The 22937-nt window shown below is 45.3% G+C and overlaps 1 protein-coding gene across 1 annotated transcript in view; it reads left to right on the top strand.

Moving 5' to 3' along the window:
* Window positions 1-18329, top strand: part of LOC139557780 (copine-9-like) — a 71726-nt gene extending 53397 nt beyond the window's left edge. The window contains exons 8-20 of the mRNA XM_071372956.1: window positions 923-1026; window positions 1257-1361; window positions 2144-2185; window positions 2273-2348; window positions 4172-4225; window positions 4319-4380; window positions 4650-4696; window positions 6083-6264; window positions 13058-13185; window positions 16592-16694; window positions 16817-16874; window positions 17715-17788; window positions 18013-18329. Of these exons, the coding sequence (XP_071229057.1) occupies window positions 923-1026; window positions 1257-1361; window positions 2144-2185; window positions 2273-2348; window positions 4172-4225; window positions 4319-4380; window positions 4650-4696; window positions 6083-6264; window positions 13058-13185; window positions 16592-16694; window positions 16817-16874; window positions 17715-17788; window positions 18013-18195 (1218 nt within the window). The 3' untranslated portion in view covers window positions 18196-18329. The remainder of the gene's footprint in view (window positions 1-922; window positions 1027-1256; window positions 1362-2143; window positions 2186-2272; window positions 2349-4171; window positions 4226-4318; window positions 4381-4649; window positions 4697-6082; window positions 6265-13057; window positions 13186-16591; window positions 16695-16816; window positions 16875-17714; window positions 17789-18012) is intronic.
* Window positions 18330-22937: the final 4608 nt, after the last annotated feature.

The raw sequence follows: 22937 nt of genomic DNA, 5'->3' as shown, positions 1-22937 counted from the left end.
TGAAAAACAGCTTCTATCTCAAGGCCATCAGACTGTTAAACAGCCACCACTAACATTTAGCGGCCGCTGCCAACATACTGACTCAACTCCAGCCACTTTAAAAATGGGAATTGATGGAAATTATGTAAAAATGTACCACTAGCCACTTTAAACAATGCCACTTAATACAATGTTTACATACCCTACATTACCCATCTCATATGTATATACTGTACTCTATATCATCTACTGCATCTTGCCATCTTTATGTAATACATGTACCACTAGCCACTTTAAACTATGCCACTTTATGTTTACATACCCTACAGTACTCATCTCATATGTATATACCGTACTCTATACCATCTACTGCATCTGCCATGCCGTTCTGTACCACCACTCATTCATATATCTTTATGTACATATTCTTTATCCCTTTACACTTGTGTGTGTGTGTAAGGTAGTAGTTGTGGAATTGTTAGGTTAGATTACTGTTGGTTATTACTGCATTGTCGGAACTAGAAGCACAAGCATTTCGCTACACTCGCATTAACATCTGCTAACCATGTGTATGTGACTAATAAAATTTGATTTGATTTGATTTGATTTGATGTAAACTTCCAACTTCAACTGTAGCCACATTGTTATTTTAATATAGACCATTTTTTACTTTAGTTTATTTAGTAAATATTTTCTTAACTGCATTGTTGGTTAACGTCTTGTAAGTAAGCATTTCACAGTAAGGTCTACACCTGATGTCTTCGGCGCATGTGACAAATCAAATTGTATTTTATTTGATATTCCACGTTGGTTCAATGTAATTTAATTGAAATGACGTGGAAACAACATTGATTCAACAAGTACAGTATGTGCCCAGTTGGCTGTTTATGGTGTGCTACGGTGAGATGCTATGCAAAGGTTCTCTGTTGATGTTCTTCTCCAGGACATTGCTACCATGCAGCTGTGTGCCAACAAGCTGGACAAGAAAGACTTTTTTGGGAAGTCTGACCCCTTCCTGGTCTTCTACAGAAGTAACGAGGATGGAACGTGAGTGTAGCTTCCGAGGAAATGTCCTAGTTTCCTAGTAACGTCTAGTTTCATCTACATCTTCATATTTCCTATGCTTTACCACAGTATGCAATGTAGGTCTGTGGGTTCGGTTCTAGCTCTGGGTATTATATGTCCTCATCTTGGGATTGTCTCTAGTGATTGCTGGTGATTTCACCAAAATACATTGTGAGTTCCTCTCTGTAACTTTCTCTACAACTCTGTTCCAGGTTCACTATCTGTCATAAGACGGAGGTGGTTAAGAACACACTGAATCCTGTGTGGCAGCCCTTCACCATCCCAGTGAGGGCCCTCTGTAATGGGGACTATGACAGGTTAGAGTGGAGAGGACAGAGGGACAGTATGCTTTGGGTTGCATGACCAATGATTGTCCTTCAGGCTGGGGGTGTGACTATCTATGACTATGTTGTGTGAAAGGATTGTGGTCATACGCACGTCCACTAAAAACTTAGGTGCTGGGTTGATGAAGTATACTAGAACAGACAGACAGGCCTGCACACTGACTATGCTCCCAGTTACCTTTATTGACAGCGTTTCGATACGCAAGGACCTTCGTCAGGTATGTTGTATGATCAATAGCGTTGAAACATTGGGACACTGTCTGGGGGAACCAATGGGGAACCTCTACAGTACGAGCAGCAGAATGATGTCTTCCACTGTGAGTCACTGGGGCGATCAGAATAATGCCAGCAGTCGGCCCTGGTTTCCTAGGGGCCAGCACTGGTGTTATTGGGATTGACTCAGAGTATTCACACCACGTTAGCACACCATTCACTGTCAACGATGCTGATGGAGTCTCTGTGAGTCAGTGTTGTGTTGACAGGACAGACAGGACCTCTCATGAACATGTATCAGCATGTCACCTTTTTCTTTAGAAGGAATAGGTCTATGGTGGTTGTGTCCAAGGTCATGTTGAACACATGAAATACTGAGAGCTCTGAAAGTATTGGGACAGTGACACATTTTGTTGTTGTTTTGGCTCTGTACTCCAGCACTTTGGATTTGAAATGATACAATGACTATGAGGTCAAAGTGCAGACTCTCAGCTTTAATTTTAGGGTATTTCCAATCGTTTTTTTTCTGTTTCCCCTCCTAGAACAGTGAAGGTGGATGTGTATGACTGGGACAGAGATGGAAGGTATTTTTTTGTGCGCTTTTTGATTTACACATGAATGTCTAATGCGTTGTGAATGTGACTCATGCCGTCAGTTATTCTTCCCTGCAGCCATGATTTCATTGGTGAGTTCACCACAAGTTACAGAGATTTCTCGCGTGGACAAAACCAGTTTAATGTCTATGAGGTGAGCAACAAATGTTTGTTCATTTTCAGTAGCATACAGTGCATTCGGAAAGTATTCAGACCCCTTGACTTTTCCCACATTGTGTTACATTAGACTTTTTCTAAAATTGATTAAATAAAACAATTTCCTCATCAATCGACACACAATACCCCATAATGACAAATCGAAAACAGGCTTTTTGAATGTTTGGCAAATGTATTAACTTTTAAACAGAAATAACTTATTTACATAAGTATTCAGACCCTTTGCTATGAGACTCGAAATTGTGCTCAGGTGCATCATGTTTCCATTGATCATCCCTGATGTTTCTACAACTTGATTGGAGTCCACCTATTGTAAATTCAATTGATTGGACAAGATTTGGAAAGGCACACTCCTGTATATATAAGGTCCCACAGTTGACAGTGCATGTCAGAGCAAAATCCAAGGCATGAGGTTGAAGGAATTGTGCTCCGAGACAGGATTGTGTTGAGGCACAGATCTGGCGAAGGGTACCAAAAAATGTCTGTAGCATTGACGGTCCCCAAGAACACTGACCTCCATCATTCTTAAATGGAAGAAGTTTGGAACCACCAAGACTCTTCCTAGAGCTGTCTGCCCGGCCAAACTGAGCAATTGGGGGAGAAGGGCCTTGGTCAGGGTGGTGACCAACAATCCGATGGTCACTTTAACGGAGCTCCAGATTTCCTCAGTGGAGCTGGTTGTCCTTCTGGAAGGTTCTCCCATCTCTGCAGCACTCCACCAATCAGGCCTTTATGGTAGAGTGGCCAGACAGAAACCACTCCTCAGTAAAAGGCACATGATAGCCCGCATGGAGTTTGCCAAAAGGTAGCTAAAGACTCTGACCATGAGAAACAAGATTCTCTGGTCTGATGAAACCAAGATTGAACTCTTTGACCTGAATGCCAAGTGTCACGTCTGGAGGAAACCTGGCACCATCCCTACAGTGAAGCATGGTGGTGGCAGCATCATGCTGTGGGGATGTTTTTTAGCAGCAGGGACTGGGAGACTTGTCAGGATTGAGGGAAAGATAAACGGAGCAAAATAGAATGAGATCATTGATGAAAACCTGTTCCAGAGCGCTCAGGACCTCAGACTGGGGCGAAGGTTCACCTACCAACAGGACAACGACTCCAAGCAAACAGCCAAGACAGCGCAGGAGTGGCTTTGGGACAAGTCTCTGAATGTCCTTAACTGGCCCAGCCAGAGCCTGGACTTGACCCCGATCGAACATCTCTGGAGAGACCTGAAAAGCTCTGTCATCCAAACTGACAGAGCTTTGGAGGATCAACAGAGAAAAATGGGAGAAACTCCCCAAATACAGGTGGCCCGAGCTTGTTGCGTCATACCCAAGAAGACTTGAGGCTTTAATCGCTGCCAAAGGTGCTTCAATAAAGTACTGAGAAAAGGGTCTGAATACATATGGAAATGTTATATTTTATTGGAATATTTAAAAATAAATTAGCAAAAATTCATAACCTGTTTTTGCTTTGTCATTATGAGGTATTTTGTGTAGATTGAGGGACAAATACTTTTTAATACATTTTAGAATAAGGCTGTAACGTAAAAAAAAATTTGGAAAAAGTCGAGGGGTCTGATTACTTTTCGAATATGCTGTATACCAGTATATGCATATGTGGTTACTATTGTCATGAATATCCTTTCAGTTTTGTTTATGTTATGGTGTACCTTGAATTTATGTGTACATCCATGTACACATTATGAAAAATATCTACCACAAGCATTTTAAGTTCATATTGCTTTTGAAATAACTACTTACTGTAATTGTTTTCTTATCCATGCTTTTATTTTTCATAAACCAGGTTCTAAATCCGAAAAAGAAGGGCAAGAAGAAGAAATACATCAACTCTGGCACAGTAAGTACCTTCCCCTTCTCTGCCTGTCACCGTTGTATTGATTTATATGGGTCACTATTGTCATCATACTACCCCCCCTGCCCCCATCACTAGGTAACACTGCTGTCCTTCAAAGTGGAGTCGGAATATACGTTTGTGGATTTCATCCGAGGCGGGTGAGTGGAATGTTAATTAGGCCAGGGTCAATTAAGCCTATGCCTGTGTGGATAAACAGCTTGGGAACCCCCGTGATTACAGGCCTTGGACTTACATTGCTTCATCTAACCAGTTAGTCAATTAGGGCCATGGCAAGAGTAATATAACAACTACTCAATAAACTATTGATCAACGTCCTGGTTGAAGAGGTTTGGTCCTCGGAGGGCAGTATTCTAATTTGGATCAAGTTGATCTTTTTAATGTTTTTCAACCCCTTCTTTCCCAACAGGACACAACTCAACTTCACAGTAGCCATCGACTTCACTGCTTCTAATGGTAAGTGGAGCTCAGGGCAGTCATTGGCCATATAAAACATTTACACACACAGTAGAGGAATTTCAAATGCAAATGCATACTAATTACACTACATGACCAAAAGTATGTGGACACCTGCTTGTCAAACATCTCATCCCAAAATCATGGGCATTAATATGGAGTTGGTCCCACCTTTGCTGCTATAACAGCCTCCACTCTTCTGTGAAGGCTTTCCACTAGATGTTGGAACGTTTCTGCAGGGACTTGCTTCCATTGAGCCACAAGAGCATTAGTGAGGTTGGGCACTGATGTTGGACGATTAGTTGGCGTTCATATTCATCCCAAAGGTGTTTGATGGAGTTGAAGTCAGGGCTCTGTGCAGGTCAGTCAAGTTCTTCCACACCAATCTCGACAAACCATTTTTGTATGGACATCGCTTTGTGCACTGGGCATTGTCATGCTGAAACAGGATAGGGCCTTCCCCAAACTGTTGCCACAAAGTTGGAAGCACATATTCGTCTAGAATGTCTGTATGCTGTAGCGTTAAGATTTCCCTTCACTAGAACTAAGGGGCCTGAACCATGAAAAACAGCCCCAGACCTTTATTTCTTCTCCACCAAACTTTACACTATGCATTGGGGCAGGTAATGTCCGTCGCACTGCCAGATGGTAAAGAGTGATTCATCACTCCAGAGAATGCATTTCCACTGCTACAATGACAGTTCTTAGCTTCCAGAGGCAGTTTGGAACTCGATAGTGAGCGTTGCAACATAGGACAGACGATTTTTACGCACTTCAGCACTCGGCGGTCCCGTTCTGTGAGCTTAAAGTGGCCTACCACTTTGCGGCTGAGCCGTTGTTGCTCCAAGATGTTTCCACTTCACAATAACAGCACTTACAGTTGACTGGGACAGTTCTAGCTGGGCAGAAATTTGATGAACTGACTTGTTGGGAAGTTGGCATCCTATGATGGTGCCATGTTGAAAGTCACTGAGCTCTTCAGTAAGGCCATTCTACTGCCAATGTTTGTCAATGGAGATTGCATGGCTGTGTGCTCGAATGTATATGCCTGTCAGTAACGGGTGTGGCTGAAATAGCAGGATCTACTAACTTTAAGTGGTCTCCACATAAGTTTGTGTATACTGTGTATTTAGGTCATTTATGCACATATTAAATAACAGGGGTTTACTGTAGGTCACTACATGCATCAGCAGGGATCAGACATGGATCTAGCTTCATTTCAGTTGTAGCTATGTGTGTGTCTGTTTTACCTAGCCACTGTGGCTTTGTACTGCTTGCTCTTTGGGGTTTTAGCTGGGTATCTGTAAAGCACTATGACAATTGCTGGTGGTAAAAAATGGCTTTATAAAATAATTTTGATTAATTGGAATTTGTGCTGTGTGCCAGGTGACCCGTCTCAGCCCACCTCCCTCCACTACATGAACCCGTACCAGATGAATGCGTATGCTATGGCCCTGAAGGCTGTAGGGGACATCATCCAGGACTATGACAGTGACAAGCTCTTTCCTGCCTACGGCTTCGGAGCCAAGCTACCTCCCGATGGAAAGATTTCCCACGCCTTCCCTCTGGTTAGACACACACACACACTGCTATGATTAGACACACTGTCAGTCCCAAACCCAGAAGGGCGTACACATCATGTATCACATTACAGTAAAACACCTCTAGTATCATGTATCACATTACAGTAAAACACCTCTAGTATCATGTATCACATTGGAGTAAAACACCTCTAGTACCATGTATCAGATTAGAGTAAAACACCTCTAGTATCATGTATCACATTACAGTAAAACACCTCTAGTATCATGTATCACATTACAGTGAAACACCTCTAGTATCATGTATCACATTGGAGTAAAACACCTCTAGTACCATGTATCAGATTAGAGTAAAACACCTCTAGTATCATGTATCAGATTAGAGTAAAACACCTCTAGTATCATGTATCAGATTAGAGTAAAACACCTCTAGTATCATGTATCAGATTAGAGTAAAACACCTCTAGTATCAGATTAGAGTAAAACACCTCTAGTATCATGTATCAGATTAGAGTAAAACACCTCTAGTATCATGAATCATATTAGAGTAAAACACCTCTAGTATCATGTATCAGATTAGAGTAAAACACCTCTAGTATCATATATCCGATTCTAGTATCATATATGGCACCATTTGCGCAGAACTGAAAGCACGAACCACTGCTTTTAATCAGGGCAAGGGGACCGGAAACATGACCGAATACAAACAGTGTAGCTATTCCCTCCACAAGGCAATCAAACAAGCTCAGCGTCAGTATAGAGACAAAGTAGAGTCGTAATTCAACGGCTCAGACACGAGAGGTATGTGGCAGGGTCTACAGTCAATCATGGACTACAAAAGGAAAACCAGCTCCGTCGCGGACCACAATGTCTTGCTCCCAGACAAACTAAACTTTGCTCGCTTTGAGGACAATACAGTACCACTGACACGGCGCGCTACCAAAACATGCGGGCTCTCCTTCACTACAGCCAACGTGAGTAAAACATTTAAATGTGTTAACCCTCGCAAGGCTGCCAGCCCAGACGGCATCCCTAGCCGTGTCCTCATAGCATGCGCAGACCAGCTGGCTGGTGTGTTTACGGACATATTCAATCAATCCTTATCCCAGTCTGCTGTTCCCACATGCTTCAAGAGGGCCACCATTGTTCCTGTTCCCAAGAAAGCGAAGGTAGCTGAGCTAAATGACTACCGCCCCGTAGCACTCACTTCCGTCATCATGAAGTGCTTTGAGAGTCTAGTCAAGGACCATATCACCTCCACCCTACCTAACACCCTAGACCCACTCCAATTTGCTTACTGCCCCAATAGGTCCACAGACGACGCGATCACACTGCACACTGCCCTAACCCATCTGAACAAGAGTAATACCTATGTAAGAATGCTGTTCATCGACTACAGCTCAGCATTTAACGCCATAGTACCCTCCAAACTCGTCATTAAGCTCGAGACCCTGGACTTCAGGTGGTGAGGGTAGGTAACAACATCTCCACCCTGCTGATCCTCAACACTGGGGCCCCACAAGGGTGCGTTCTCAGCCCTCTCCTGTACTCCCTGTTCATCCATGACTGCGTGGCCATGCATGCCTCCAACTCAATCATCAAGTTTGCAGACGACACTACAGTGGTAGGCTTGATTACCAACAACGACGAGACGGCCTACAGGGAGGAGGTGAGGGCCCTGGGAGTGTTGTGTCAGGAAAATAACCTCTCCCTCAATGTCAACAAAACAAAGGAGATGATCGTGGACTTCAGGAAACAGCAGAGGGAGCACCCCCCTATCCACATCGACGGGACAGTAGTGGAGAAGGTGGAAAGTTAAGTTCCTCGGCGTACACATCACAGGCAAACTGAAATGGTCCACCCCCACAGACAGTGTGGTGAAGAAGGCGTAGCAGCTCCTCTTCAACGTCCGGAGGCTGAAGAAATTTGGCTTGTCACCAAAAACACTCACAAACTTTTACAGATGCACAATCGAGAGCATCCTGTCGGGCTGTATCACCGCCTGGTACGGCAACTGCTCCGCCCACAACCGTAAGGCTCTCCAGAGGGTAGTAAGGTCTGCACAACGCATCACCGGGGGCAAACTACCTGCCCTCCAGGACACCTACACCACCCGATGTCACAGGAAGGCCAAAAAGATCATCAAGGACAACAACCACCCGAGCCACTGCCTGTTCACCCCACTATCATCCAGAAGGTCAGTACAGGTGCATCAGAGCGGGGACCGAGAGACAGAAGCTGTTTTTCAATCTCAAGGCCATCAGACTGTTAAACAGCCATCACTAACATTGAGTGGCTGCTGCCAACATACTGACTCATCTCTAGCCACTTTAATAATGAAAAAATTGATGTAATAAATATATCACTAGCCACTTTAAACAATGCCACTTTATATAATGTTTACATACCCTACATTACTCATCTCATATGATGCCATGTACTCTATACCATCTACTGCATCTTGCCTATGCCGTTCGGCCATCGCTCATTCATATATTTTTATGTACATATTCTTATTCATTCCTTTACACTTGTGTGTGTGTATAAGGTAGTTGTTGTGAAATTGTTAGGTTAGATTACTTGTTAGATATTACTGTATGGTCGGAACTAGAAGCACAAGCATTTCACTACACTCGCATTAACATCTGCTAACCATGTATGTGTATGTGACAAATAAAATTTGATTTGATATCAGATTAGAGTAAAACACCTCTAGTATCATGAATCATATTAGAGTAAAACACCTCTAGTATCATGTATCATATTACAGTAAAACACCTCTAGTATCATGAATCATATTAGAGTAAAACACCTCTAGTATCATGTATCATATTAGAGTAAAACACCTCTAGTATCATGTATCACATTAGAGTAAAACACCTCTAGTATCATGTATCATATTAGAGTAAAACACCTCTAGTATCATGTATCATATTAGAGTAAAACACCTCTAGTATCATGTATCAGATTAGAGTAAAACACCTCTAGTATCATGTATCATATTAGAGTAAAACACCTCTAGTATCATGTATCATATTAGAGTAAAACACCTCTAGTATCATGTATCATATTAGAGTAAAACACCTCTAGTATCATGTATCAGATTAGAGTAAAACACCTCTAGTATCATGTATCATATTAGAGTAAAACACCTCTAGTATCATGTATCATATTAGAGTAAAACACCTCTAGTATCATGTATCATAGTAGAGTAAAACACCTCTAGTATCATGTATCAGATTAGAGTAAAACACCTCTAGTATCATGTATCATATTAGAGTAAAACACCTCTAGTATCATGTATCACATTAGAGTAAAACACCTCTAGTATCATGTATCATATTAGAGTAAAACACCTCTAGTATCATGTATCAGATTAGAGTAAAACACCTCTAGTATCATGTATCAGATTAGAGTAAAACACCTCTAGTATCATGTATCACATTAGAGTAAACCACCTCTAGTATCAGATTAGAGTAAAACACCTCTAGTATCATGTATCACATTAGAGTAAACCACCTCTAGTATCAGATTAGAGTAAAACACCTCTGTTATCATGTATCAGATTAGAGTAAAACACCTCTAGTATCATGTATCAGATTAGAGTAAACCACCTCTAGTATCAGATTAGAGTAAAACACCTCTAGTATCATGTATCAGATTAGAGTAAAACACCTCTGTTATCATGTATCAGATTAGAGTAAAACACCTCTTGTATCGTGTATCAGATTCTCATACTGTACTTCTTCTATTAGCACCTTCAATACACCTATAGTAGTAGGTAGGTGTTTGTGTTTTAGTGTCTCTAGGTGTGTGTGTGTGTGGGGGGGGGGCGGGGGTGAGTCAGTGTGTGTGAGTGTGTTAATGTGTGTAGTTGTGAGTGTGTACTATAATCTATGTTTCATGTGTGGGAGAGGCAGGAAAAGGAGGCAGGAAAAGGAGGCAGGAAAAGGAGGCAGGGGAGGAAAGTGGGAGGAAATGCCAGAGAGAACACTGTCTCAGGGCCATATTCAATCAAATTGGCTACTCGGTTTCAGGATAAGAGTGGCGTTTTAAAGGGATGGGGCTGATTGTGCTGCCAATCATGCCCTTGTTTGGCCTAAGAGCCTCAGCTGGGTTCAGTCACGGGCTGGGAAGGTGCTGGAATGTGTCTGTCAGGGCGCAGAGAGGTTTTTGGCCATTGCAGCGCACAGTGAAGTATATGGAGAGAAAAAAGAATGGAGAAAAAACAAATAGAGAGAGACTGGCTGTCACGTTCCTGACCTGTTTTCCTTTGTTTTGTATTTGTTTTAGTTGGTCAGGGCGTGAGTTGGGTGGGTTGGTCTAGGTTTGATTTTCTATGTTGGGATTTTGTGTTCGGCCTGGTATGATTCTCAATCAGAGACAGCTGTCAATCGTTGTCCCTGATTGAGAATCATACTTAGGCAGCCTGGGTTTCACCTGTGTTTTGTGGGTGTTTGTTCCTGTGTCAGCGTTTGGGCCACACAGGACTGTTTCAGGTTAGTCACGTTTGTTGGTTGTTGTATTTTGTAGTGTTTGTTGTTTTCCCATTAAAATATGAATACTTACCAATCCGCATCTTGGTCCGATCCATGCTCCTCCTCGTCTGAGGAGGAGAACGACTACGACAGCCGTTACACTGGCAGACAAATAAAAGTTACTTTGTGCATTTCCGATGTTTGGCTTCAAATACTTTCTCTCCACTTAAACGTTTACATAAAATAAATGATTTCTAAGATGATTCAGAAGAAAAGGACATAGTGACAATATATACTGAACAAAAATCTAAACGCCACATGTAAAGTGCTGCTCCCATGTTTCATGAGCCGAAATAAAAGATCCCAGAAATGTTCCATACGTACAAAAAGCTTATTTCTCTCAAAATTTGTGCACACATTTGTTTACATCCCTGTTAGTGAGCGTTTCTCCTTTGCCAAGATAATCCATCCACCTGACAGGGGTGGAATATCAAGAACCTGATTAAACGGCATGATCATTACACAGGTGCAACTTGTGCTGTGGACAATAAACGGCCACTCTAAAGTGCGTCCCACAACACAAAGCCACAGATGTCTCATGCTTTGAAGCAGCGTGCAATTGGCATGCTGACTGCAGGAATGTCCACCAGAGGTGTTGCCATAGAATTGAATGTTCATTTCTCTATCATAAATTGCCTCCAATTTCATTTTATTTTATTTATAAAAATAAAAAAAATGTTTACCTCTTTTTCTCCCCAATTTCGTGGTATCCAATTGGTAGTTACAGTCTTGTCTCATTGCTGCAACTCCCGGACGGACTCGGGAGAGGCGAAGGTCGAGAGTCATGCGTCCTCCGAAACACAACCCAACCAAGCTGTACTGCTTCTTAACACAGCGCGCATCCAACCCGGAAGCCAGCCGCACCAATGTGTCGGAGGAAACACCGTACACCTGGCGACCGTGTCAGCGTGCACTGTGCCCGGCCCGCCACAGGAGTCACTAGTGCGCGATGGGACAAGGACATCCCTGCCGGCCAAACCCTCTCCTAACCCGGACGACGCTGGGCCAATTGTGCGCCGTCCCATGGGTCTCCCGGTCGCGGTCGGCTGTGACAGAACCTGGACCCAGAATCTCTAGTGGCACAGCTAGCACAGCGATGCAGTGCCTTAGACCACTGTGCCACTCTGGAGGCCCCCTCCAATGTCATTTTAGAGCATTTGGCAGTACGTCCAACCGGTGAGCGGTTTGCTGATGTCAACATTGTGAACAGAGTGCCCCATGGTGGCGGTGGGGTTATGGTATGGGCAGGCATAAGCTATGGACAACAAACACAATTGCATCTTATCAATGGCAATTTTAATGCACAAAAATACCATGACGAGATCCTAAGGCCCATTATGAGGGTATCTGTTACCATGTGGCGTTTATATTTTTGTTCAGTGTACATTGTCACAATGTCTTTTTCTTCTGAAACTGAATTATCTGAGAAATCATTTATTTTAGGTAAACGTTTAAGATGAGGCCCTAATGAATTTATTTCAATGGACTGATTTCCTCATATGAACATTAACCCAGTAAAATCTTTGAAATTGTTGTATGTTGCGTTTATATTTCTGTTCGGTGTATATACTGTAAGTGAACGTCTCAAGGTCACCCCTGAGGGTGTCTGTCTGTAGGATCAGATATCTTCCACAACCAGCGGTAAGCGTGCCCAGACATTGTCTCAATGCAGCTGTGAGAGCGCTCAGCTCGCTGAGAGAGGACCTGAGTGAGGACAGGGTGTGGCGCAGGGGCCGAGCCTCATCGCCTCGGTGACAGCTGGCCACTCGCGCTCAGCAGCCGGCTCATCTCCCAGCCCTGCGGGGGACTCCCAGCATCCTCTCACTTCCTCCTGAGGAGCCTCTCCAATCACAGGCTCTGTTCCGCTGGCTGCTGTTGTCAAGCCAACAGCTTTCTGTCTCGCTCTGACCTGCAGAATTACTTCCCAAACAACAACAATAACAACAACAACAAGCAGAGGAGCTCCGTGAACAGGGCTGGTCGCTCTCCAGTGGCTAGTGGAACATTAACGTCCCATATTAATTATAAATAGAACCTTATTTATTATTTACACATTTTTTTGTGGCAGGCACTTGACTTTTTATTGTTATTACCACATTGCACATTTAGATCTTACTTTTCCTGAGCCTTGTCTTTGAAAGGAGTGGATGTGTAAAAAGTGGGTTGATGGTTGAGGTTTGGATCACCGGTGAAACAATTTACCATAGCGTTATTGATTACTGAATGTCTTGAAGTACGTAAAGGCTGACATGGTGACATGCATCTCTTCCTGTCCCTTGCAGAGTGGTGACAATGAAAACCCTAACTGTGTGGGGATAGAGGGAGTGTTGGAGGCGTACTTCCAGAGCCTCAGGACGGTCCAACTCTACGGACCCACCAACTTCTCTCCAGTCATCAACCAGGTGGCACGGTAAGGAGATTACAATGGGCTAGACCTCTGGTGATCTCTGACCCACTATATATGTTCATTATGATCTCAGGAGACAATACAGAATACATTAGATATAAATGCAAGGTGCAACACTGCTGCCTAATGGTTCACATAGAAGCACATTCATACATGCTAGAGTAGAAACACACATCCCCTGGAGTTGCAAGGCTACACTATGTACTAGAAGCTGTGTTCTGTGCCAGACTCTTTCACCCCTAGTCAACAATGCTCTCCCTCTCTGACTAGCAGACTACCGCTCTCCCTAGCAGCCTGATGTTTTCCCCTCTCTCGCAAGACTGCTGCTCTCCCTCTAGCAGACTGCTGCTCTCCCTCTAGCAGACTGCTGCTCTCCCTCTAGCAGACTGCTGCTCTCCCTCTCTAGCAGACTGCTGCTCTCCCTCTAGCAGACTGCTGCGCTCCCTCTCTGACTAGCAGACTGCTGCTCTCCCTCTCTGACTAGCAGACCGCTGCTCTCTCCCTCTCTGACTAGCAGACCGCTGCTCTCTCCCTCTCTGACTAGCAGACCGCTGCTCTCCCTCTCTGACTAGCAGACTGCTGCTCTCCCTCTCTGACTAGCAGACCGCTGCTCTCCCTCTCTGACTAGCAGACTGCTGCTCTCCCTCTAGCAGACTGCTGCACCAAAAGTACAATGTGGAGACTAGTGATGTTATTCTGTAGCTTCTGCTCAGAGTAGTCTTCATGTGTGCTGAGAGCATTTGATTCCTCATATGTCATTAAGAAGTTTCTGGTAGTTCTGAAACAGGGAGGCAGGGAGTAATTTTATGGGATCTTTTTGGGGGAATAAACAAAACAACTGGTTTAGAAGTTTTTGGTGCTTCTCAAGTCGTGGAAGCAGTCATTTCAAGAAAGCTCTGGCTAAGATTTTTTTTTTTTTATTGCATTCAGGGTACTGACCATGTGATGGGAAATTGAAGACGACATGGCATTGGAAGGCCATTCTAGCAGATGTGTAAATTTACCAGAATAATTACAATTAACCTTTTAGTCATTTGGCTCTGACTTACCAGAGTAACTTACAGCTAGTGCATTCATCTTAAAGGGGCAATCAGCAGTTGCTAAATCCATTTCTGGACTTAGAAATGAAAGGTTCTGAACAGTCATTCTGCAAAATACTTTTTATCTCATGGCTAACTACCAGGACATTTGTAAAGCCAGGCTGAAAGGGTGGGGAGCTTACATTCATGAGCACACTTTGACTGACAGCTGATGATGTCAAGCAACTTGGATGCAGTGAGCAGTGTTGCAGTAACATCATCTCAAGCTCATTTGGTGAAACACAAAGCAACTCAAACATTGACATTTGCGTCAGTGATATCATTTTTTTTTATACAAGCCAATACTTATTTAAATTAGATAAGAGAATATCATGTTACCGTTGGTGTATTAAAATGAGAGGTAAGGTGATGTCACCTTGTCCCCTTAATAATGAATCCAAGTGTTTGACATGGGGGAGATAACCAGACTTGATCAATGTAGAAGCAACAGTCATTTTTCATGCTTTGGTCATCATACTTTGATCTAGGTTTCCTTCATTCAAATATCATCCAATTTCATGAAAAACATGATTTTGATTGTTCATGACCTTTAATGATCTGTACCCATTGATTCTTGAAGATTATAACTTATAAATGCCTCATGAACTTTATTCAACCCAATCAGAACCCAAAATATACGCTTGTTTTACTCCAATGTTTGTTAACAAAGAATATATGGTTAGAACTAACTTATATTGAACCTTTATTTAAGGAGACAAGTCAGTTAAGAACACATTCTATATTTACAATGACGGCCTACCCAGACCAAACCTGGACGACGCTGGGCCAGTTGTGCGCCGCCCTATGGGACTCCCAATCACGGCCAGATGTGAAACAGCCTGGATTTGAACCAGGGACTGTAGTGACGCCTCTTGCACTCTGATGCATTGCCTTAGACCGCTGCGCTACTCAGAAGTCCCCTGAGTTATACTGTGTCATGGATGGTCAGTCCTTGCATCCATCCATAGCTATGTCTATGAATTTGACAGTGGTTACATTTCTCCAGCCCCATCCATCAGCTGTTTACCAAACAGGTGAAGGGATAATGCCTTGTTATTATTTATACTGCTGATTGACGCTTTAAGATAGCTAGGTGAGTCCACCACATAGTAAAATAAATAATCCCCTCAATAAAGCAGCTATCAGCAAAGTCAAGACATTTTTGACATTTGAGTAATATAGCAGACGCTCCTATACAGAGCGACTTACAGTAGTGAGTGCATACATTTTCATACTTCTAATTTTTTTTATACTGGTCCCCCGTAGGAATCAAACCCACAACCCTGGCATTGCAAGCCCCATGCTGTACCAACTGAGCCACAGTTAGTATGAAAAGACAAGTAGGACCTCAATGTAGTTGAATGTGATTGCTTAAATATGTTTATTTTGTAATTGTGTGCAGAATTATAATGTTTTGTACACGTGTGTATGTTTTATTATTCCGTTTTTATTGTAATGTAACAGGGCTCTCTTGTAAAAGAGATTTTGAATCCCTGTTTTAAATAAAAGTTCAATATAAAAGTGCAAGAAAGGCAAGGGGTTTGTTTTTTCTTCTTCTGTGTGCTGTAATAACCAGCCCTGTGTCACAGCCCCTGTGTCTCATCCCTAGACCCTTACAGCACTGCTACCTGGCTCTTAGATATGTCAGAGCACTGTAAAGCCCTCATTCAGCCCAGGTCTCAGACAAGGATCCATGCTACACTCAGTTAAGTGGAACACTTTAATTACCTTTTTATTAGGGGTGTATTTTGAGAGCCTAAACCAGGTGAAGGAAAGTCCAGGGAGGACATTGTCGATAGCCTACAGACAGACAACTGTGACACATCATATTATATAGCCCTTCTTGCATCAGCTGATATCTCAAAGTGCTGTACAGAAACCCAGCCTAAAACCCCAAACAGCAAGCAATGCAGGTGTAGAAGCACGTGTCTTGGAGCTTGTCTAACATAATAACAGATTGGACCTGAAATGTATCTAGTCTCTCTGTTGTTCATTTCATTTCTTGCAGTGCCTATGGCTCTCTTGATGAAATTGTTTTGGAAAAAAACTACCACGTGACATTTTTCTCTTGTATTTTTTTATATTTTTTGGGGGGGGGGGGGGGGGGGTCGATTCTCTCGTTCCGAGATGAGAGGTGACTGCTAGGTAATGACAGAGGTCAAAGGGTCAAGGCTCACTGGAAAACGGTCCTTCGTTTAGTCTCTAGTGAGAGGCTGTAAACATTTGCCATGACATAAATTGACGTTAACACACATACTCTCAATCCCATTTAGGCACACAGTCCTCCCTGAGTTTGAATTCTCCAGTGTGTGCGTGCGTGTTCCCCTCAGGTCTGCGCAGGATGTGACGGATGGCTCTCAGTATTTTGTGTTGTTGATGATCACAGACGGAGTTATCTCTGACATGGTGCAGACCAAGGAGGCTGTAGTCAATGTGAGTACAGTACAGTTCATCTTATCTGCGGACAGTGCATTGTTCTGAGTTGCGTCTGTCTGCAAACCAAGCATAGCCTACTACTGTCTGTCTGTAACTCCTAGTTTGTTCTCTCCCTACAGGCAGCTGCTCTCCCCATGTCCATCATCATCATCGGGGTCGGACCTGCAGAGTTTGACGGTGAGCATGGCGCCCCTAGAGGTAGAACAGAGGAGCAAACTCTCCTGTCAGCTGTTATTGGACTACTTATAAGGAGCTTTTCTCCTTTTGAGGGTTCCTTTAGAAAATCAGTGTTGCAGAGTCAAGTATCCTGGTCCTCTTCAGATCAATGTCTCCTTAACGAAGGGAGGGAGGGGAGTCTCCGTTCCAGCCCAGCGAGGCGTAACCCTAGGCATCATCTGCGCTCGATTTGGCTAAATGTTCCCCTTGGTTAGGCAATCGAAAGCATTGAAGTCAGCCAAGAATTGCTCAGGTCACACGGTCAGACTCTTCACCAGTAGCTTTTTGAGAAAATGTGTGTCTGTGTGCTTCAAGGCTTGTCTGGTTTATTTGTCCGATCCTGTGTGTATCTGGGAGTTGTGTGCGGTTATGAATGCTTCTTTATGACAGGGTTGATCTGTCTCAGTATCAGACTCAATGAGATGTTCTGTAAGACTTTTAGAATTACCCTTCTATTCATTTTACATTTTAGTCTTATCCAGACGCTCTTATCCAGAGCAACTTAGTGAGTGTATACGTTTTTATATTTATTCATACTGGTCCTCCATGGGAGTCGAACACACAACCCTGGCGTTATGCTCCACCGACTGAGCCACGCAGTATCAACGGGTCGACGGTCCTTTAACAGTGGTCTGGTTTTAAATAACTGTTAGCACCACTTCACAGTCCCGTTCTAGTATCTGCAGACGTTTTGACTTGAGCTGTTCCCAGGAGTGCTAGTCTGAAAACGTCTCATGTATCGTGTCAAACTGACTTGTGTTCCCTATCTTTGTTTTTCTATTATCCCCCCTCTCTGTCTAGCCATGGAGGAGCTTGATGGTGATGAGGTCAGAGTGTCCTTCAGGGGGCACTTTGCTGAAAGAGACATTGTGCAGGTAGGTTGTGGCCAGACAACCGAGAAATGTTAAACATTTAGTCTATGTGCACTAACGTTATATTTGACACAAGGAAAACCGCACGCTGTAGTAGTTCTGATACAGTCATGTATTTATTCACAAGAACCAAGAAGTTTATTCTCCCAGACGTTAGGGAAGACTTCCAGTGCTCTACTACAGTGTGTCCTGTCCCTGTCATCGTCCCCCCCCCAACCCCCCTACAGTTCGTTCCTTTCCGGGACTACATGGACCGGTCGGGGAACCAGGTCCTGAGCATGGCCCGGCTGGCTAAGGACGTGCTGGCTGAGATCCCTGAGCAGCTGCTGGGGTTCATGAAGACCAGAGGCATCGAGCCCCGGCCCGCCCTCACCTCCTCAGACCTGCCCGACCTCCACCGTCACATCTGACACCCCCACTGTAGTGGGACAGCACCCCCCCCCTTTGGGTCTACACATATTTGATGCTCACACACACACACTTGACATCTCTCTCATCTCTTTAAACCCTATGCCACTGCCATTTCATTGCAAGCCGATGACGCCTCCCCCTACAACTGTGCATGCTTAACACAGTTTATATCTACACATAGAATGAATGTATTCATACATTGTGCCATTGAACACGTAGGGGTGGGTAGATTGAGCACCCAATGCAATAGCCACAAGCACCGTCACTTCTGAAGAGAAGGGAGAAATATAACTGACTATGCCATGATGTATCAACACAATGCTGTACACTTAGAACGTTCACATGCATATGCAGAGGGAGGAGTTACAGTCTGTGAAAGTTATTGATGTAGAAAATATACCGAACAAAAATATAAATGCAACATGCAACAATTTCAAAGATTTTACTGAGTTACAGTTCAAATGAGGAAATCAGTCAATTGAAATAAATTAATTAGGCCCTAATCTATGGATTTCTATGGTAACACAGAATACAGTTGGTCACAGATACCTTAAAAAAATGGGCCTCACAATGAGCCTCAGGATCTCGTCACGGTATTTCTGTGTATTCCAATTGCCATTGATAAAATGCAATTGGGTTCATTGTCCGTAGCTTATGCCTGCCCATACAATAACCCCACCGCCATCATGAGGCCCTCTGTTCATCAGCAAACCGCTCGCTCGCTTTTTCTTCCGCTTTGACATTACAGAGTATTTTGTGTAGATTGTTGACAAAAAATTACAATTAAATCAATTTTAACCCCACTTTGTAACACAACAAAATGTGGAAAAATAATTTCTGAGGGCCCTGTATATGCAAAGCAGCTTAGCCATCAACTGGAGAGAACAGGTAAACAAACTTCAATCAATGATCATCGCTGATTGATTGATTTGGTAAACAAACTTGACATATTGTTTTCAGCCCACACCTCCACACAAAATCTTCAATTACTGTATCCACTCCCTCTCTCTGAGTGTCATGTTATAATGCAACAATGGGTTTTTTCTGTTGCCTTTCATTTGATTTTCTGAAACTAAATGACTCAAAGAGTGATTTATAAAAACCAAGGACCAAAACACTTGAGTGCAGTTGACTGTCTTTGGGGAGGTGAATGAAGAGGTTATCCTGGGCAAACTGTATTATGGGTTTGTTTTGTTGATGATTGATCTGAAGCGGGTCTTGTGTCATGAACTAGGGGTCGGTTCAGCAGGACGCAGCGTTTTGGAACGTTCAGATAGAAATATGTTATGTAGAACAAGCATGCCTTTCCGACATGTAAAACAAGCAATCATGTCGGCTCTATTCAAGGCATTTCTATCTGCAACGTTTGGCAACTGAACATGTGGCCCTGGAGAGTGTTGACACGGCTGGCATGGGGCCCAGGTCACATGTTCGTTAGCGCCAGTCATTCTCACCCCCCTGTCTATCAGACCATCCTGCCCAGCATGGGATGATGCTGGGCGCAGATTACACCCTGCTGGAACAGAAATGCCAGTCTCAGTGCCCTCCTGCAGTGAGGGAGAGGGAGACCGAGGAGGTAGGGGGAGGTTGAGGAGAGATAGGGAGGGAGGGGAGGTTAAGGAGAGATAGGGAGGTAGGGGGAGGTTGAGGAGAGATAGGGAGGGAGGGGAGGTTAAGGAGAGATAGGGAGGGAGGGGAGGTTGAGGGGAGATAGGGAGGGAGGGGGAGGTTGAGGAGAGATAGGGAGGTAGGGGGAGGTTGAGGAGAGATAGGGAGGTAGGGGGAGGTTGAGGAGAGATAGGGAGGGAGGGGAGGTTAAGGAGAGATAGGGAGGGAGGGGGAGGTTGAGGAGAGATAGGGAGGTAGGGGGAGGTTGAGGAGAGATAGGGAGGGAGGGGGAGGTTGAGGAGAGATAGGGAGGGAGGGGGAGGTTGCGGAGAGATAGGGAGGGAGGGGGAGGTTGAGGAGAGATAGGGAGGGAGGGGGAGGTTGAGGAGAGATAGGGAGGTAGGGGGAGGTTGAGGAGAGATAGGGAGGGAGGGAGGGGGAGGTTGAGGAGAGATGGGGAGGGAGGGGGAGGTTGAGGAGAGATAGGGAGGGAGGGGAGGTTGAGGAGAGATAGGGAGGTAGGGGGAGGTTGAGGAGAGATAGGGAGGGGGAGGTTGAGGAGAGATGGGGAGGGAGGGGGAGGTTGAGGAGAGATAGGGAGGGAGGGGGAGGTTGAGGAGAGATAGGGAGGGAGGGGAGGTTGAGGAGAGATAGGGAGGGAGGGGGAAGTTGAGGAGAGATAGGGAGGGAGGGGAGGTTGAGGAGAGATAGGGAGGTAGGGGGAGGTTGAGGAGAGATAGGGAGGGAGGGGAGGTTGAGGAGAGATAGGGAGGTAGGGGGAGGTTGAGGAGAGATAGGGAGGTAGGGGGAGGTTGAGGAGAGATAGGGAGGGAGGGGAGGTTGAGGAGAGATAGGGAGGGAGGGGAGGTTGAGGAGAGATAGGGAGGGAGGGGGAGGTTGAGGAGAGATAGGGAGGGAGGGGGAGGTTGAGGAGAGATAGGGAGGGAGGGGGAGGTTGAGGAGAGATAGGGAGGTAGGGGGAGGTTGAGGAGAGATAGGGAGGGAGGGGGAGGTTGAGGAGAGATAGGGAGGGGGGGGGGTTGAGGAGAGATAGGGAGGTAGGGGGAGGTTGAGGAGAGATAGGGAGGTAGGGGGAGGTTGAGGAGAGATAGGGAGGGAGGGGGAGGTTGAGGAGAGATAGGGAGGGAGGGGAGGTTGAGGAGAGATAGGGAGGGAGGGGGAGGTTGAGGAGAGATAGGGAGGGAGGGGAGGTTGAGGAGAGATAGGGAGGGAGGGGAGGTAGGGAGGGAGGGGAGGTTGAGGAGAGATAGGGAGGGAGGGGAGGTTGAGGAGAGATAGGGAGGGAGGGGGAGGTTGAGGAGAGATAGGGAGGGAGGGGAGGTTGAGGAGAGATAGGGAGGGAGGGGAGGTTGAGGAGAGATAGGGAGGGAGGGGAGGTTGAGGAGAGATAGGGAGGGAGGGGAGGTTGAGGAGAGATAGGGAGGGAGGGGGAGGTTGAGGAGAGATAGGGAGGGAGGGGAGGTTGAGGAGAGATAGGGAGGTAGGGGGAGGTTGAGGAGAGATAGGGAGGGAGGGGAGGTTGAGGAGAGATAGGGAGGGAGGGAGGGGAGGTTGAGGAGAGATAGGGAGGTAGGGGGAGGTTGAGGAGAGATAGGGAGGGAGGGGAGGTTGAGGAGAGATAGGGAGGGAGGGGAGGTTGAGGAGAGATAGGGAGGGAGGGGAGGTTGAGGAGAGATAGGGAGGTAGGGGGAGGTTGAGGAGAGATAGGGAGGTAGGGGAGGTTGAGGAGAGATAGGGAGGGAGGGGAGGTTGAGGAGAGATAGGGAGGGAGGGGGAGGTTGAGGAGAGATAGGGAGGGAGGGGAGGTTGAGGAGAGATAGGGAGGGAGGGGGAGGTTGAGGAGAGATAGGGAGGGAGGGGAGGTTAAGGGCTGTGACAGTAGGGCTCCAGCGGTTTGGTTGATGTTTTTATTTTTTGTGTGTTTGTCAGAAATGAAAGGAGAAAGAGAGAGGAAAGATTTCCTGGATTTCTTGTTGTCATAATACATTGGAGAAATCAGGCTAGCAACCCTGTTGCCACCTGAAGCTCCAGGCTTAGTTCTGATCATAGTTTCTATGGTTCTGATTCTGACATCAAAGCATTACAATCAATTATACACTGTCAATAAATCTCCTTTTTGTGACATCATTAAAAAGCATCTCAGAAAAAACTCGCAGGATACTAGAATGCCCATCTCAAAATGTTCACCAACCTAAAATGTATACAGCAAAGCATTTTTTACACCAGTAGGAGTTGACCACAGCACTTGACGTTGCCAATGTTGAGTTAACACTGTACATCCTACTTTCAATGTTATTTGCACAGTATCAGATGGAATGGAAACTGAGTTAACCACTAAGATACAGCAATAATTCAAGAATGTTTTCAACTGACTGTTCTGTAGAGTGGCTCAGCTCTACCACCTAGCGGCCACTGCTAATTGAGGCTCCTCTGAGCTCAGAACAGTATGAGGATGCTACAGACTGACATGGTTTCCTGGTAGATGTGTTGAGCTGATAACGCTCCTGTATGGTGAGGTGAGGTTGGGTTGACCCTGGCTTCTGTACGGGGAGGTGAGGTTGGGTTGGCCCTGGCTCCTGTATGGTGAGGTGAGGTGAGGTTGACCCTGGCTCCTGTACGGGGAGGTGAGGTTGGGTTGGCCCTGGCTCCTGTATGGTGAGGTGAGGTTGGGTTGACCCTGGCTTCTGTACGGGGAGGTGAGGTTGGGTTGGCCCTGGCTCCTGTATGGTGAGGTGAGGTTGACCCTGGCTCCTGTATGGTGAGGTGAGGTGAGGTTGACCCTGGCTCCTGTATGGTGAGGTGAGGTGAGGTTGACCCTGGCTCCTGTACGGTGAGGTGAGGTGAGGTTGACCCTGGCTCCTGTACGGTGAGGTGAGGTTGGGTTGACCCTGGCTTCTGTACGGGGAGGTGAGGTTGGGTTGGCCCTGGCTCCTGTATGGTGAGGTGAGGTTGACCCTGGCTCCTGTATGGTGAGGTGAGGTGAGGTTGACCCTGGCTCCTGTATGGTGAGGTGAGGTGAGGTTGACCCTGGCTCCTGTACGGTGAGGTGAGGTGAGATTGACCCTGGCTCCTGTACGGTGAGGTGAGGTGAGGTTGACCCTGGCTCCTGTAC

The sequence above is a fragment of the Salvelinus alpinus genome, chromosome 28, assembly GCF_045679555.1.
Source record: "Salvelinus alpinus chromosome 28, SLU_Salpinus.1, whole genome shotgun sequence".
Lineage (NCBI taxonomy): Eukaryota > Metazoa > Chordata > Actinopteri > Salmoniformes > Salmonidae > Salvelinus > Salvelinus alpinus.
The sequence above is the reverse complement of the archived record's forward strand: the minus strand, read 5'-3'. Positions and strand labels throughout refer to the sequence as shown.